The sequence below is a fragment of the Eutrema salsugineum genome, unplaced genomic scaffold (assembly GCF_000478725.1).
Source record: "Eutrema salsugineum unplaced genomic scaffold, Eutsalg1_0 scaffold_1, whole genome shotgun sequence".
In the NCBI taxonomy this organism is placed as follows: domain Eukaryota; kingdom Viridiplantae; phylum Streptophyta; class Magnoliopsida; order Brassicales; family Brassicaceae; genus Eutrema; species Eutrema salsugineum.
Window position 1 is genome coordinate 4,456,657 of NW_006256909.1, and position 16,376 is coordinate 4,473,032.

The 16,376-nt window shown below is 34.8% G+C and overlaps 4 protein-coding genes across 4 annotated transcripts; all 4 read right to left on the reverse strand.

Annotated features, from left to right (window-relative positions):
* Positions 1 to 2,222: 2,222 nt before the first annotated feature.
* LOC18031124 (spermidine coumaroyl-CoA acyltransferase) lies at positions 2,223 to 4,084 on the reverse strand. The gene is made up of 3 exons (XM_006412745.2): positions 3,627 to 4,084; positions 3,271 to 3,528; positions 2,223 to 2,918 (listed from the first exon to the last, which is right to left on the reverse strand). Exons 1-3 carry the CDS (start codon positions 4,077 to 4,079, stop codon positions 2,244 to 2,246), a joined length of 1,386 nt encoding a protein of 461 aa, XP_006412808.1. The 5' UTR covers positions 4,080 to 4,084; the 3' UTR covers positions 2,223 to 2,243.
* Positions 4,085 to 4,636: 552 nt separating this feature from the next.
* LOC18031125 (spermidine coumaroyl-CoA acyltransferase) lies at positions 4,637 to 6,875 on the reverse strand. Its single transcript, XM_006412746.2, has 3 exons — positions 6,356 to 6,875; positions 5,876 to 6,127; positions 4,637 to 5,475 (listed from the first exon to the last, which is right to left on the reverse strand). Exons 1-3 carry the CDS (start codon positions 6,806 to 6,808, stop codon positions 4,789 to 4,791), a joined length of 1,392 nt encoding a protein of 463 aa, XP_006412809.1. The 5' UTR covers positions 6,809 to 6,875; the 3' UTR covers positions 4,637 to 4,788.
* A 2,876-nt stretch (positions 6,876 to 9,751) lies between these two features.
* On the reverse strand, positions 9,752 to 11,917 carry LOC18031126 (spermidine coumaroyl-CoA acyltransferase). Its single transcript, XM_006412747.2, has 3 exons — positions 11,464 to 11,917; positions 10,987 to 11,244; positions 9,752 to 10,505 (listed from the first exon to the last, which is right to left on the reverse strand). The coding sequence occupies exons 1-3, from the start codon at positions 11,914 to 11,916 to the stop codon at positions 9,861 to 9,863; spliced, it is 1,356 nt and encodes a 451-aa protein (XP_006412810.1). The 5' UTR covers position 11,917; the 3' UTR covers positions 9,752 to 9,860.
* A 1,234-nt stretch (positions 11,918 to 13,151) lies between these two features.
* LOC18031127 (enoyl-[acyl-carrier-protein] reductase, mitochondrial) lies at positions 13,152 to 15,776 on the reverse strand. The gene is made up of 10 exons (XM_006412748.2): positions 15,616 to 15,776; positions 15,136 to 15,233; positions 14,820 to 14,954; positions 14,578 to 14,730; positions 14,285 to 14,387; positions 14,100 to 14,199; positions 13,946 to 14,022; positions 13,769 to 13,847; positions 13,551 to 13,669; positions 13,152 to 13,375 (listed from the first exon to the last, which is right to left on the reverse strand). The coding sequence occupies exons 1-10, from the start codon at positions 15,714 to 15,716 to the stop codon at positions 13,282 to 13,284; spliced, it is 1,059 nt and encodes a 352-aa protein (XP_006412811.1). The 5' UTR covers positions 15,717 to 15,776; the 3' UTR covers positions 13,152 to 13,281.
* Positions 15,777 to 16,376: the final 600 nt, after the last annotated feature.

Below are 16,376 nucleotides of genomic sequence, written 5' to 3' on the forward strand. Positions count from 1 at the left end.
AAGATAACTATAATGGCTGACTAATTTGGGACTTGTTTGATTATACAGTATATGCTTAAATTAAAGAGAAAACCCGCTACACAAGATAAGACAGTATTATATTAAATTAATGGCAGAGTCTAATAATAAAAATGATATTAAAGCTTTATTCTGCATTTTTTTAAAGATCTACGCGGTAAGGAAACATGGTTGGTGTGTCTTGTTTGCCTTTGTTTTTAATTGACGTTTTTTTTTTGGGAATATTCATATTTTTAATATTGATTTAGACTGCCTTTCCCGTCTCTCTAAGTTTGGTACTTCTGAGGAAAGGAAAGAAAAAACACGTTTCTAAAAGAGGACAAGAAGTTTCTTGGAAGTGGTAAATTGGTAATTTTAGATAGAACGCGATGACGATGGATTGGTAGGGCACTGCGAGAAGGATGGATTCACGGACCAACACTGCTACGATTCTGATCTGCGATATACCCCCAAAAAAACTTGAAAGCGAATGAAAAAAAGAAGAAGCGTTATATACAAAATTATGCTTCCTCTTTTTATTTTTTTACCAAAAGAAATTTGATGCCAGGTTCTTTGTTTTATGTGTTTTTTTTTTGTATTTTGTTCATTGAATTATTATTATTATTATTTTACCACAAGATAGCATTAGCTAGGTATGAGGTAGATATGATGTCCAACCAAAAAAAAAAAGAATAAGGTAGATATATGTATATAATAATATTTTACTTACAGATTTTTTTTTCTTTATTTGAAATTTTTAAAAGTTTATAGTTTCTACCCAAAGGTAGATAGATATTTGGGTTTTGGCTATAAGATCGGTCAAGTTTAGTTTATATTGTTTAACATCTAAAAAAATTTCTCCTATCTTTTGTGAACAAAATTATTCATCTAGGTAACATAACGACATTAAGACATACCGTAAAACTACATATTTAGGTCAAATTTAGATACTTTTTCCTAATTTGATATTTTGAAAAATGTATAAAAACTAAGAGTGAAATTTAGAAAATGAGATTATATGATGCGTGTTTGTTATTTTCTTTATTCTTAAAAAAAAAAAACTCACATAATTATGTTTGTCTCTCTAAATGTGGACCTTTCTATGTTGGAAGCTCTATGTCATCTGCATAACTCAAAACTAAGCTTCCACATTTTAGGTTAGATTCGGATTTTTGATTGGCACTTGTCAAGTGCATCATCAGTATTTTGAAGTAACGTATAAATAAATGACGCGGTGACTTTAGGCTATGAGTGAATCATGCCTTTTGTCTGTTCCGGTTGACACGTTGACCGTTGACTTCCCACCACATCCGTTTTTTTTTTTTAAATGATTTTTAAGTCAAATATTGAGAAGTATGAGCAATATCCGTATTTCATAGTAAACACTTCGAAATAGTCAACATGTCTCAGTTTTCTTCTCCAATTGGCTCCTGCCTCCGTGTTGATATCATATGATGTACTAATCTTCCTTTTTAATTTTAAACGGTTTATGATTATGAAACGGCTTATGAGATTTAACCAGGTGGTACTAAACAACGGTTAGTCTCCATTATTTTCTTTTTCCAATAATTTGTAGTCTGAAGTCATGTGACGTTAACCAATGAGATCCGGAGATGGATTCGTAAATGACGCTTTCATTTTTTATTTTTTTTGAGAGAGTCTCTATGCTAAATAATGGTGAATCAATATAATATCCATAGTTTTCGTCTCCATATAGTGTATAGTCTTTTTAATTCGTACACTGTATAGATTGGTACAAGTTCAGATTTACAAATCATAGTTTCTATAGAGATTTTAGGTTTTATTACGGCCTATACAATTATTTTCAGTCCATTTGTGATTCTCTTTCTTGTCACATTTTTTCTTTCACGTTGGGAATGTGGTTCGTTGCCTTTCCCTATCTAAATTTTAATAAAATGATCTTTCACTAAATTCTGATTCTATTTGCATGGATGGTTGCCACCTTTTTTCGGATAATCCCATGGTTAAAAGGACGTAGTTTACAAAATGCTCCACTAGATTCCGAATCTGATTCAGTTAGCCGTATACAGAATGTTCAAGAGTAGCTTCAAAATCTTACCATAAAAAGCTCATCTGTTTTTGTCTTCGTAGAATGTTAAAATATGTTACCAGATACATGGCTTCTTATATTATATCGTTTGAGAATACGCACAATTGACTCTATAAAAAAAAAAGAGAGGAAAACAACAAAAGTGAGGGCGACAGTCTATATACAAGGGACAAGATCAAAAGCGAGAACGAAGATGCATCATATCATCCATTTCTTGCTTGAACTTAACCATTGCATCTCTCGGAAATGTCATTACCACTCTAACCCCACCTTCCATTGCTGGATCTAGCTTGGATGGTCTCAAGATCATCCCCATGTTTTTGGCGCTTTCTTCAAACATCAGACCCCTCAGATTGACAGGCTCGTTCCAACCAAAATCCATCGATCCAAAAACCCCAACATTTCTCATATCGGTCATGAACAATGATCCATCGATCACGTCGCCGAATTTCACATCCTCCTTAATCATTCTTTCGGTGTTTCTTAGCACCTCCTCGACATACCTCCTGTCATAAGCTTTTTTCTTGGCTCTCTTCACGAGTTTTACAATGTCAGAAATTGATGCTTCATGGAGCTCTCTTGTGGTTAACTCGATGTACACGTCTATGATTGAGTTTCCGTAGTAACCCTCGGACAGTGGCGGATCAAGAACGTGTCCGATTCCCACAATTATGCCAAGAACAGTTATCTTGTCAAGATCTAGGTTTAGTGCTCGAGATCTTGATTTCCATAAGCACGCACTAAGAATTTCGTAAGTAGTATAATTCTCCTTCTGGAATTCACATTCCCTAACCAAAGCAGCTTTAAGCATTCTTATATTCCCAGCCTTAATGCTTATTATCTCCGTAACCTGTGGATCGTAAATATGTACACAAATGAGAAATTTTCTTAAATCATATGTCTATTGGACCTCAGCAAAAAAAAAAGAAAATAATAATAATGAATTTTCGTAAAGATATCACTTTCAGTGACAATTCAGCATTTCTCACTTCTTAAAATGTGATTTTTTTTTGTTTCATAACTCTAGCTCATATAATAAAATTATTAGAATTAAAGAAGCTTTACTCTAAATACAAATTTTTTAATTCTTAGGTGATACTTGTAAAATATACTATTACATTCTCGAAATTACCAGTTTTATGTTGTTGTTTGATCAAATGATTCTTTACCTATACCAAAAAAGAAAAGATTTATAAACATACCAAATCACTACTTGGCATATACGGTGAAGTGGCCAAAAGACTTGATCTAGCACCGGCACCCGCAGGAACTCTAGCCGGTTCATTGTCTATGTTCATTACTAGCCGCTCTCTCTGCCATACTGGCACTACCGATGGCTCGCTCTTTCCACCGGCCAACTCGGCTAGAGAGTGAATAAACCTAGCCACACCGGCTCCATCGCACACCGCGTGTAACGATGATGTGCCAATGGTGAATCCACCGCAAGGAAACTTGGTCACCTTCGAAATTCAAAGAGAACGATTTTTGTTAATTTAGAATTTGATGATATCTAATATGAGTTTTGTTACCCCAAGAAAGAAAATTAAACGATATATACCTGCATAGCGAGAGGAGGATAACCGATCTCACTTTCATAGTTAAACTCGATCTCAGGCACAAGATGCAATGCAAATTCATCAACAAAGTCTTGTATATAGTTTAGAGAGCGGAGGTCAGGAGCTGCGGTAGCGACCGTAAATGGGACTCCCTCTCCATTACAAACCAGCTCAAACTTTCGATCACTTTTTAGTGTCACTAGCCTGCCTGAAAGTGGATAATAGTACACAAGAAGTTCGGACAAAGCCTTCCTAAGCAAAGACACCGGATCATTTTGGTTCTTCTCATTTGCTTCAAAAACGTAAACAAGTGCGTGCCTGGCTTCGTTGAGAGGGTTGTTGTCTAAACTAGAAAGGGAAAGATTTCCAGAAGGAGTGTGTTTTGACGGTATAACAACCTCAGTTGATTTTTTCTGGAGTGATAGAGGAAGGCTGGAGTTGGTTTGATTTACCATTTTTATCAATTTTATGAATGTATAATATTAGATCATCCTCTCTCTTCTTGATGCTTTTTTATACTATATTGAAGTATTAATTTGTTAACAGAGTTGTAATTTATATGCATGTTGCATATATAGTAGTTCATTTGAAACTATACTATGTTTAATGAAATTCTTAAGCACATGTCATAAGCTTTTGGGTTGTTCTAAAATCCATCAATAATTAATTAACTGACAGGATACCGATTTTTTTTTTTTTTTTGTTTCATGTGGCTCGTGTCGAAAAAAAAAACAAACAGTAACATGCATGAAAGTCGAAAGAGTTGACACATTTCCGTTTGCATGGCTTATGAAAGTAAATGTAGCCAACACACCATATGATAAGAATCGCGTACTGCTGACACATTTCAATTTGAATGGCTATGAAAGTATAACTGTATAAGTATCCAACACATCATCTATGAATTGTGTATATTTTTTTTTTCTGTAAGAATCGTGTATTTTATTCTATTAGAATACCATTTAACTTTTACATATAAAGATAACTGTATCATATAAAAGAACAGAGCCGAAAAAGCATACAACATGAGCATATTTAAGCATACATTTATTCTCCATTATTGATCATGTTTCTTTTTTATTATTATTATTATTTTTAATTGATCATGTTTCATCACATTTGCTTGGAAACATTCATTCACACACAAAATAACTACTAAATAAATTAATTAGTATCACCAAGATAAAGTTTGTTCATAATCATACTATCCATCTCTTGCTTGAATTCAACTATTGCATCTCTCGGCATCGTAATGATCACTCTAACTCCACCTTCCATTGATGGATCCAATTTCGGTGGTCTCATGATAAGCCATGTATGCTCTGCACTCCTCCGCTCGGTCAACGGCACAAGATTCACAGGCTCATTCCAACCAAAATCCGTTGATTCGAACAATCCTGTATTCCTCCAATCCGACAACAACAATATTCCATCTCTTTCCCCTTCGAATTTCACATCATCTCTCATCAACCTCTCCATGTTCTTTAGCTCTTCCTCGCGATACGCCTTGTCATAGGCTGTTTTCTTGGATTCCTTCACACGCTGCGCGATGTCAGAGATGGATGCTTCTTCGAGTTCTCTCACGGTTAACTCGATATAGACGTCTACGTATGCGTTACCGTAGAATCCTTGAGGAAGTGGCGGGTCTATAACATGTCGGAATGAAACAGCTGTGCCAAGGACAGTGAAACCATCAGGGTTTAGTTTTAAGGCTCGAGATCTTGCTTTCCACATACAAGAACTAAGTACTTCATAAGTAGTGAAATTCTCTTTAAGGAACTCTGACTCTCTCATCAATGAGTCTTTCAGCCTCTTTATATTCGCAGCCGGAATGTTTATTATCTCTGTTACCTGTTGAGTATTAAATAAAATGAGATCATTTTTAGCTTTTTTTTTTTTGTTTTGGGTACAAATCATCATTTTAGGTAGTATATTATGTTTTCGCAAAAGAAAAGGTAGTATATTATGTTTTTATACATCTCTCTCTCTCTTTCTCTTTCTCTTCTATAAAATTAATTAATTACAAATTTACAAGCACTTACTACTGAAATTAATTGTAATTCTTATTTGCAAGGTGTAGATTTTGAAAACATCAATTATATTTATTTTTGTCTTCTTAACTGTATGTATAATTACAAAATATATAAATCAAAAGATTGTTGGAGTTATTATTATTTTTTTTTCGGCTAGATTGTTGGAGTTAATGGGAGAACAACATACAATAGACCAAAAAAGGGAAAAAAAAACATACCATATCAGTAGTTGGGAAATATGGTGAGGTGGCCAAAAGACCAGCAATGTGGCTGCCATGCACTTTGGCCGGTTCATTATCAATTTTTCCGACCAACAGCTCTCTCTGCCACACCGGAATTACCGATGGCTCGCTCTTTCCTGCAGCCAAATCGGTTAAAGCACGGATGACCTGAGCCGCACCGAATCCATCACACACGACGTGCGTCAATGCGATGCCCATGGTGAATCCTCCGCACGCAAACTTGGTCACCTTCAAAAAAAAAAATAATAAATAATAATCAAAGGGAACTATCGGTTATCTAAAATTATTAATTAGGTGTGTGTGTGTGTGTTCACATTACCATGAATATAAAATTCTATGAAAAAACCTGAAGTGTTTATGGAGATGTTCTAATCTTAATTTTCTTTTCTTTTTTTGAGTAGGAAAAAAAAATTTCTATAATGTTCCAATATATATATCAAGAAAATGAAAAGCTACCTGTAAAGCTAGTGGATGATAACAAACGTTGCTTTCGTAGTCTATTTCGATTTCAGGCACAAGGCGCAAAGCAATTTGTTCATCAACGTATTCCATGTAGTTTAGAGAGGAGAGGTCGAGAGATGCAGTAGCTGCCTCAAATGGAACTCCCTCACCAAGAAAAGCGATCTGAAGTTTCCGATCACTCTCTCGTCTCATTAGCTTTCCAGAAAGCGGATAATAGTACACAAGAAATTCGGACAAAGCCTTCCTAAGCAAAAGGACAGGATCATTTTGGTTCTTTTCATTGGCTTTGTAAACGTGAATCGTTGCGCACATTTCTTCATTGTAACAATCGTTGTCTAAAGTAGAAAGGGAGAGAATTTCAGAAGGAATGTGTTTTGAGGGTTTAACAAGCTCAACTGGTTTCTTTTCGAGTAAAAGAGGAAGGATCGGTCTTGTTTCTTTTGCCATCGCTTTTCCGATTGTATAATATAAAATCTCCGTATGATGTTTATAGAGCAAAGTTTAGACGTATAAATACTAAATAAATGTCCTCTTCGTTTTCGCGTTGCTTGTGGTAGCGACATATGCCCTGTTGGAAATCAATCCAAAGTCACACATCCGAAGTTTAGACCAATATAGTCTAGTATATAAGTAATGTCTAACTTCAATTAGTATGAGGTCTTTTGGAAAGGAGCACAAAATCAAATACGTGCGGACTTTGTCAGTTGGGCCCAAAGCAGATAATATCATACTAATTAGAAGAGTTGGACATGGGTTTAAAAAGCCCAATAAATGGTATCAGAGCTTCAGCTTGTTGCTCAAGATATGGGGGATATCATTCCTAGTACTCGTACAAAAGCACTGAATACTTCCTCAATCCATTGCCCTATGTTAAACTCAACCAACTATACCGTATGGGCCATGCGGATGAGGGTTTTGCTCAGAGTACACAAGGTCTGGGAGACTGTTGAAACAGAGGCTGGATGTGATGTTCGGATGAGAGGAGATTATCTGACATTACATGATCAAGATGGAAGACTCCTTATGAAGGCAAACAGATCAAAGAATCGTTTATATAAAGTAATCATGGAGGAGTCGCATGGAGCTGCATTAAAGCAGGTTTTGAGGTATTTGCGTGGTCTCAGTTTTGGTGTTGAAGATGTCTCTAAGGAAGATTTCAAGCTTAAGGGGGAGATTGTTGGAATAAGCTTGGAAGAAACTTGAAGTGCAAGTTTCCTAATCCTAATCAAAGTGTGTTTCTAGAAGGTTATGATTAGAAAAGGAAATTTAGGAGTTATCTAAAAGGAAATTTAGGAGTTATCTAAAAGAAATTTGTTTATCTATTGGAATTAGGAGTTAGCTAATTCATTCTCTATATAAGGAGTTGCAGAGTTGTTGCAAATACTTATGAGTTGAGAGAGAGAGATTAAGAGAGGCTTTAGTTTTTGAGTAATTTTTCTAAAGCTAATAAAAGAAGTTGCTTTTATTAATTCAATCCAAAGTCCCACATCCGAAGTTTAGACCAATATGGTCTAGTATATAAGTAATGTCCAACCCAATAAATGGTATCAGAGCCTAGGTCAAGAAAAAGTGGACCTGGAGAAGTTGGATTGGACTGAATATTCGGTGTGGGAGAAAAACCCTTAAAGTGACATTGCGATTAAGAAGTACAAGATGGTACTAAGTATCGCTGTAAGTTGAAGATCAAGAGTTATAGGGTCTTTGGCTTGAGGGGGAAATTGTTGGAAATCAATCCAAAGTCCCACATCCGAAGTTTAGACCAATATGGTCTAGTATATAAGTAATGTCCAACTTCAATTAGTATGAGGCCTTTTGGAAAGGAGCACAAAATCAAATACGTGCGGACTTTGTCAGTTGGGCCCAAAGCAGACAATATCATACTAATTAGAAGAGTTGGACATGGGTTTAAAAAGCCCAATACTAGTTACCACTACTTACCAGCAGCAATGACTCACTGATACCTCTGTTTTTTTATGGATTAAAGTCTCATGTTTTAGTACCATTACAACTTACAAGTACATCTTTCACTTAGTTGAGAGAAAGACATTCTCAAAGGTAACACCTGCTTTTTGCATGAAAATTATAGCAATAACTCGAACCAAAACGTAACACCTGCTTTGCTTTTGGGTAGATCAGGATTCAGGAAGGCTCGATTGGCTTTTTTTCGAGGAACAGAAAAGGGCTGAGTTTACTTTTGTTTGCCGTCTTACCAATTCATGTATGTATAATAAAAAATATTTAGGCATGGGATTAACTGTATTCAAGGTAATATATAAAAAACTTTCTAAAACTTCAAAGATATGATGTTTAAGCAAGATTCGATCAATTTTTACAATATTTTCTTTCATGACTTCCATTTTTAATATATATTTTTTTGAATTTAGAACAAAAGTTTATGGAAAGCAATTCATAAAACAAAGGCAACATTGATGTGGCAGAATTGGATTAGAATTTGTTTGTTAAAATCTTTTTCATGACGTTTGATTTTTCTATGGCTCACCTTGGATCAGAATGGACATGCAGTATTAGAATGGACACATTTCAATCTGCATGTCTTATGCTTCCTCGAGAGTTCCTCCACATTAACTATATGATAGTCAACCATCAATAAAAGAAAAAAACGACAACAATGGCTATAACAAACGAATGAGACGACGAGACAATCATGACGAGTGTCCCGCTTGCATGATGTTAAAACCTCCAGATCAGTCCCGCATCTTTTTTAGTTAATATTGGAATTGAAAATTTTCTATTGTCATGTCTATGGACTATGCATTATTTAATGAGGAGTGGACACATTTCAGTTTGCATGGCTTTAACTTGAAACGCATATAATGCATATGCTTCACAAGTCACAACATGCAACAACAAAACCTTAGTCACAGCCTACTATTGTTTTCTAAGAAATTTTTATTTACGTCAATTTTTTTGTTTGTTTGTTTAAATACCACATAGTTCTGGTCACATGTCTATGTATAATTGGACAATGGACACTAACAACAAAATGGCTTAGTGGTTCGTATTTCGGGTTATAAAATATGTAGGAATCTAGGAGGTTAAGGGTTCAATTTACGTTGAGAAGGACTTTAACAAACGAATTAATAAAGGATTTTCGGTTCTTTCCCTTAATTCTTCCTTATAAAATCTATAACACAACTGTTTGAAAAGACTTTAACAACGCTACTATCCTAAGATCCACTTGTAAAAAAAAATTCGTTCAATAACAATAAAAATTTTCATAGTGGATTTCATCTTTTTTTTTTCCCAACTATATGTACTCCCATGTTATTAATGAAGCTTAACATTGTGATTACATTGGTTATATTTTGAAATCATATAAGAAGAAAGCATTAACGTTCTTTAACAAAAAAAGAAAGCATTAACGTGATCGTAAACTGATTATTTATTACAGATAAGGTAAAAACTCACATATTTATTACATTATATAAGCATGTAAGCATTCACATTCACTCATGAATAAATTTTACACAAAAGAAAGTTAATTCATATCAACCATCTCTTTCCTGAGATTAACCATTGCATCTCTTGGCAATGTCATGACAACTTTAGCCCCACCTTCCATTGATGGATCCAACTTGGAAGGTCTCATGATAATCCCAATGTTGACTGGGACCTCCTGATCAGGCGTGACCGGCCATATATTCACGGGCTCGCTCCAACCGAAATCCGTTGATCTGTATAAACCGGTATTTCTCATATCTGTCAATAACAATAAACCATCGCTTACTCCTTTGAATTTTGCATCCTCTTTCACTATTCTCTCCATATTCCTCAGCTCCTCCTCGATGCACCTCTTGTCAAGAGCTGTTTCTTTAGCTCTTTTCACGAGCTTTACAATGTCAGAGATCGATGATTCCTCGAGCTCTCTCGCAGTTATCTCAATGTCGGCTACTGTGTAAGCATTACCATAGTATCCCTTGGGGAGTGGTGGGTCTAAAACATGTCCGATTCCGACAGTTATTGTGAGGATAGTGATTCCATCAAGGTTTAGCTTTAAGGCTCTTGATGTTGATTTCCATATGTAAGCACAAATAACTTCAAAACTAGTGAAACTCCCCTCAGCTACCAAAGTTTCTTTAAGCTTTTTAATATTTTCAGCCCTAATATTTACCGTCTCTGTAACCTGGGGATCACGTATGAAAAGATGAAAAAATTGTTTAAACAACCTAGTTTTCTATTGAATTACACAAAAAGAAGAAAATTTCGATTCTTTGATTTCACTTAATTATAGAGTTACCACTTAATATATTTCTTTACCCAATTAAAAAAAATCCATACTCATTTTCCTAAAATAATACATAAGATTCGATGGCCATTTTGTAAATACTACATATATTGTGTTTCCAATTTCCATTGTCTAGTTATTTTTTGAATGATATCAAATCTCGTGTTTATCTGAACAAAACCAATGATATTTTTATTAAAAAAATATATATTATAAGCCTAATAATCAGTACTATTCTCTATGTCTGACTACAATTTAGTACTATTACTTTTTTTCCCCAAATACGTATCCTCAGTATCCATCTTCTCACAAGGAAATGATTTTGACAAATAATGGCTTACTTAGCTTTAATGATCCAAATTGATGTGAATAAACATACCATATCACTGCTTGGCATATACGGTGATGTGGCCACCAGCCCTTCATTAGCAGCAGCAGCGCCTGGTAATTTAGCCGGTTTATCATCTATTTTCTCGACTAATCGTTCTCTTTGCCATACCGGCATTACCGATGGCTTGCTCTTTCCTCCAGCTAACTCGGTTAGAGCTTGAAATACTGTAGCGACACCGGGCCCATCACACAAAACGTGTGTCACTGCTATGCCAATCGTTAATCCACCGCAAGGAAATTTGGTCACCTTAGAAGTCAAAATCAAAAAGGAAAAGATATTAATTTTCTTGATTACTAATTTACATTTTGATATCTGACAAGGACGATGCTACTCCTTCAAAAATTTGGGTCACTAGATTTTCATTAGATTTTGTGGCTTCAAACAAAAGTTTGGTCGGTTAATTTGGTCTTATGACTGAAACTATATATATATATATCACATAGTAAGAATATTACAAATCGATACCTGTAGAGAGAGAGGATGGCAACCAATCTCACTTTCAAAATTAACTTCGAGCTCATGCACAAGCAGCAATGCAACTTCATCAGCAAAGTTTTCTATATAGTTCAGAGAGCGGAGATCACGATCTGCGGTAGCAACTGTGAAAGGGACTCCTTCCTCATTACAAACCAGCTGATACTTTTGATCACTTTTGCTTCTCATTAGCTTGCCTGAGAGTGGATAATAGTACACAAGAATTTCGGACAAAGCCTTTCTAAGCAAAGAGACCGGATCATTTTGTTTTTTTTCGTTCGCCTCAAAAACGTAAATAAATGCGTACATAGCTTCATTGGAAGGATCATGGTCTAAAGTAGAAAGGGAGAGAGTTTCACAAGGAGTGTGTTTTGAAGGTTTAACAAGCTCGATTGGATTCTTTTCGAGTAATAGAGAAGTGCTTACTTTAGTTTGGTTTGCCATGTTTCTGTTTGTATGATATAAAATTTTTACCTCCCCATGCTCTTTATATATACTTCATAAGTCTTATTAGCTCCTTTTGTTTTTAGTCTTTACACTAAAAATATTAAGTTTGGTGTTTTTAAATATTTTTAAAATAAACTTTTTAAACTCTTTTATACGATATTGAAAAACTTTTTTTTTTTGTCTAAACGATGTTGAAAAGCTATAATAAATCTTTATTAGTAAAACAGAATGAGTATTAAAAAGCATGCAGCCTTGACACTCGTCATGTTTCTGTTTCCTCACTTCACGTGCCGACGTGCCGTGCGTCTCACGTGTGCCGTGTGCGTAGGAACTTTCACTTTCAGAAGCCATGAAAACTGAAATGTTTTCACGTGAGCCAAATTAAACACATACTCATGTTTTTTGTTTTTTTTTTGTTAAAAGGCCTTCAAACACATACTCATGTTGACCTGGTCAATTTAAGCATTTAATTAGTCAAACTTAACAATCGTCTAATAAGCGTTTAGTCGTTTACTATCTAAAAGCGTCAAATCGATTTCCAAATCCCTTACTCCGAATTTTCTCCCAATCAATTTATTTTCTCAAATCGTATCTCATCCGACGTCGAAATCCATGCATATTACAGTAGGTTCGTTATGTCAATTTAGAATCATAAAAAGCATGTGATGTGCTAATCTCGAGCTTGTAAAAGTACGATTTTTGTGTAGCGTATATTGTTTTGTTGTAGTTACTTGAGAACGTGTACACAGAGAAGACAAAAACAAAACAGAACATCGAGTAGGCTTTGATTGAGTGAGACACTTATCATCTGTTTCTGTTTCTGTTATCATCAAGTAAATTCAGGGAGAGAACTCAGAGCACCTTCATCAAAGATTTATGGAATAAAAACCTATGAATTTGGATTAAAAAATAAATAAAAAATGGTCCAAAAGTTAACAACCAATTGTTAGTTAACATCTCCAACTGTAGAGTTGTTAGGCGACGTGATCGTTTGTAATTAGCCAGATTTTATTTTATTTTATTATTATTTTTTTTAATTAAAACTCCAATTTTTCTAAAGAATAAAATATTTTTAAAATATTTTTAACAATTCAAGGGAATGATTTACTGCTGGAGGTGCTCTCAAGACACTTATCATCTGTCTCTCCTCCATATATTATCACATCATATGGAGGAGAGACACATTAACATAACATAAAACATAAACATGCATAATGATGGATGCTTGCATTGTCTCTAAGGTTTTATTTGGTTTACACTCTTATTGTTTTGATACATTGGACAAGATCGAGACGATCGGATTATTATTTATTATAAAGCTACCTTAAGTGCATATCGTCCTTTTATTAACAAGCAGAGAGATCAGAATCTGAGGACTTGTTTAGGATGACTACCCCGCTTCCCAAGAGCTTTATCAAGAGCAGCACTGAAATCTTCGAATGGAATCAGTTCCGTCCTGTAATAAGCAAACCGACCGTTGATTCAAATTACGTTGGAGTCAATTTTTTATAAACGCATATATTACTTAATTGTTTCAATCGCAGTTTTTTAAATATAAGCGTAAACCTAAACGCAGACAAACAAGCGAGAAACATTTTATGGATGAATCTTTATTTGAGAAAAAGACTCACTCGTATTTTAGCGTGCCGTCTCGTACAAGCCCAATGAGATAGTCTATCATCTTTGTGCATTCTTTTGCTTTATCCAAACTCGTCCACCTTTGCAGCCAAAATCCTCTCAATGAAAGATCCTGTAGGATGATCAACCTCTTTAACAAACTCACACAAGACAGAAATCTTGAACACAAAAACGTTTGACTCATAGGGAGAGAACTAGAACTAGACTATACCTTGAAGACGAAAGATGTGGTTGACACATTGATTGGCTTCTTAGACATAGCACCATATGTAACCATGGTCCCTCCTTCCCTAGAATATTTATGTTACACGATATTCATGCATGTAACCAAAAAAATAAAAGATAAACACACCATGCATAAACAAAAAATTGAAAAAGTCCACTGGACCTCAGATTTTTGAGCACGAGAGAGGCAGCATTGCCACCGATGCAGTTGAATCCCAGAGAAGGCTCAGGCAAATTCCCCTTTATATATAGCATACACATCTTAAGCATACATTATTATATGATACAAACTTGATGATCGACTAGTTAAATCGTACCAAAAGACTTTTAACGTTCTTTACATTCAGCTGACTCTCCAAAAACACTTTATTCGCACCCAGGGCTTTTAGCTTCTCTTTGGCTTCATCTGATCCAGCCCTATAAAGACAACAATAGCTCATGACATAATATACTTGAGCCAACACTTCGAATCACACTATATAGCTAGCTATATATATAACACCTGTCACGAATAATGTTGATGCTACTGATGCCTCGGAGTCTTGCTAACTGGATGATACATTGCCCGACTGTACTCGTGGCGCCATTCTGTACCACTGAATCTCCTGCTTCAGAGGATTACTAATTAATTACTTGATTATGCATGATTTATTAATTGAGTTTTTTGAGGTTTACTTTATAAATATAATACTTATATACGTTTAGAGTGTTGTTCAACTTCGTTAGAATAATCAAATCATGTTATAAGTAAAGAGAAAAGAAAAGAAAATAAAACGAAAGAGACGAAGTCCAAACCAGAATTTAAGAGGACGAAGTCCTCAAGCATCCTTAAAGCTGTCAGTGGATTAACAGCAATGGTAGCTGCATACTCTATTGGACACATTTTGTCAATTTTTTGCCACACACCTTCCTCCTTCACAACATACGTCTGCCAAGTCCCTAGCTTCTCTAGAGCCATTCTCATCAAAGTTATAATATTGCTCTTATATTCGTTGTCTTTAGTACTTATTAGAAAGACAAGTAAAGAAAGATTTTACCTGAAGAGAGTATTGGAGATGGAATAACAAAATCACCAGGAGAAAGAGACTTGACCCTTGACCCCACTGCATACACTTCCCCAACACCTTCTTGACCACCAACAGCTGGTAATGGTGGCCTCACAGGGTAAACACCTAAAAATAATATATTCGGTATCAGTATAAGTTTGGATTTTTTTTCCAGGGTAAACACCTAAAAATAAGTTATGGTATTATATAAGTTTGGATTTTTTTTTCAAATGCACTATTAATTATTCTCTTTTGCGTTTACGAGTGAAAGAAAGAAAGAAAAAAAAAAAAGACAATTCAAGCAAACCTTCAATTTGATTGATATCAGCTGGATTTATTGGCGCGGCGATCATTTTAACACATACATCGTTTTCTCTCACTTCCACAGGAGGGAGCATCACTACTCTATCGTCGTCACCAAAAGAAAGAAAATATGAAGATTATATATGTGTATCAAAAGAGTTCATTTAAAATCATAAAACGTGAGTTATTATTCAAACTTTCAACTATTATGAAGTTTATTTTTTACTAATTTCTTCAAAAAAATTAATTTAACAATAAAAATAACATGCTAAATTCAGACCACTCAAAGCTCAGTTTTACTTAAAAATTTTTTTTATATAGAAACCTCATTTTTTGGTTTTTGTCGACATAAAAAAATATCATTCATTAATCACAAAAGAAACATTTTAGGATGCTTATCTATAATAGTGATAGCTGATTATTAATTTCAATGTCTCAAAAGCAAGCTCTTTTGGACACCGACCAACGAACAAACAGATCGAACCTGGTGACTGAATCGGGAGAGCCATGCCGTTCGTACACAATGGCCTTGGACTGTGGCGACATAATTTTGGAGAACGATCTAAGACCGCCGTTTCCGTTCATTTTAGAATTTCCAATGGAGATCAGAGAGATTGAGTAAGTAAAAAAAAAAGGGCAAATCACCTCGTTATTATTTTGATTTTTGGTAGTGTACATAGTTTCTTTATCAAAATAAAAGAGAGAGAGAGTCACCTCGATCATATTTTGACACGTTGATATTTACTTGAAAAGAGAGGGAGAACTGTTTACAAATGTTTACAAATGTAGTTAGGAATTTGTCAAACATTATTCGTAATTGCATGGAGAAACAACGACACTAGTATTACATATATTGATCATAGTTACATTTTTGTTTAAATGACTAAATTAAAGTGATGTTGAAATTGTATGTTTGCATATATAAATGTGAATACGTTCATTAATTTATGTAGGCTTAGGTGTTTCATTACATATTTATTGCGATTAATTAAGAATTGCAAAAAAAAAAATATAAAAAACTATTATATTATTTTCTATGGGTCACCAGGGTCAAGAAAGGGCAGTAGCATGAAGGAGAGGGCACATTTCAGTTTGCATGTCTCATGTTTCCTCGAGAGCACCTCCACATTAACTATATGATAGTCGACCATTAATGGCTATTTACAAATTCATGAGGCGAAGAGACAATCATGACGAGTGTCTCGGCAGAAGCGTGTTAAAACCTCCAGATCAATTCCGCATATT

What these genes read in the sequence shown, in the direction of transcription:
- LOC18031124 (XM_006412745.2), bottom strand. Translation starts at nt 4,079, where the DNA reads ATGGTAAATCAAACCAACTCCAGCCTTCCTCTATCACTCCAGAAAAAA. An exon ending in ATCCTCCTCTCGCTATGCAG is followed by an intron (nt 3,529 to 3,626) that starts GTATATATCGTT and finishes TGAATTTCGAAG; the next exon opens with GTGACCAAGTTTCCTTGCGG. An exon ending in ATATGCCAAGTAGTGATTTG is followed by an intron (nt 2,919 to 3,270) that starts GTATGTTTATAA and finishes TACGATCCACAG; the next exon opens with GTTACGGAGATAATAAGCAT.
- LOC18031125 (XM_006412746.2), bottom strand. Translation starts at nt 6,808, where the DNA reads ATGGCAAAAGAAACAAGACCGATCCTTCCTCTTTTACTCGAAAAGAAA. An exon ending in ATCATCCACTAGCTTTACAG is followed by an intron (nt 6,128 to 6,355) that starts GTAGCTTTTCAT and finishes TTTTTTTTGAAG; the next exon opens with GTGACCAAGTTTGCGTGCGG. An exon ending in ATTTCCCAACTACTGATATG is followed by an intron (nt 5,476 to 5,875) that starts GTATGTTTTTTT and finishes AATACTCAACAG; the next exon opens with GTAACAGAGATAATAAACAT.
- LOC18031126 (XM_006412747.2), bottom strand. Translation starts at nt 11,916, where the DNA reads ATGGCAAACCAAACTAAAGTAAGCACTTCTCTATTACTCGAAAAGAAT. An exon ending in GCCATCCTCTCTCTCTACAG is followed by an intron (nt 11,245 to 11,463) that starts GTATCGATTTGT and finishes TTGACTTCTAAG; the next exon opens with GTGACCAAATTTCCTTGCGG. An exon ending in ATATGCCAAGCAGTGATATG is followed by an intron (nt 10,506 to 10,986) that starts GTATGTTTATTC and finishes CGTGATCCCCAG; the next exon opens with GTTACAGAGACGGTAAATAT.
- LOC18031127 (XM_006412748.2), bottom strand. Translation starts at nt 15,716, where the DNA reads ATGAACGGAAACGGCGGTCTTAGATCGTTCTCCAAAATTATGTCGCCA. An exon ending in TCTCCCGATTCAGTCACCAG is followed by an intron (nt 15,234 to 15,615) that starts GTTCGATCTGTT and finishes TGACGACGATAG; the next exon opens with AGTAGTGATGCTCCCTCCTG. An exon ending in GACGGCACGCTAAAATACGA is followed by an intron (nt 13,376 to 13,550) that starts GTGAGTCTTTTT and finishes TGCTTATTACAG; the next exon opens with GACGGAACTGATTCCATTCG.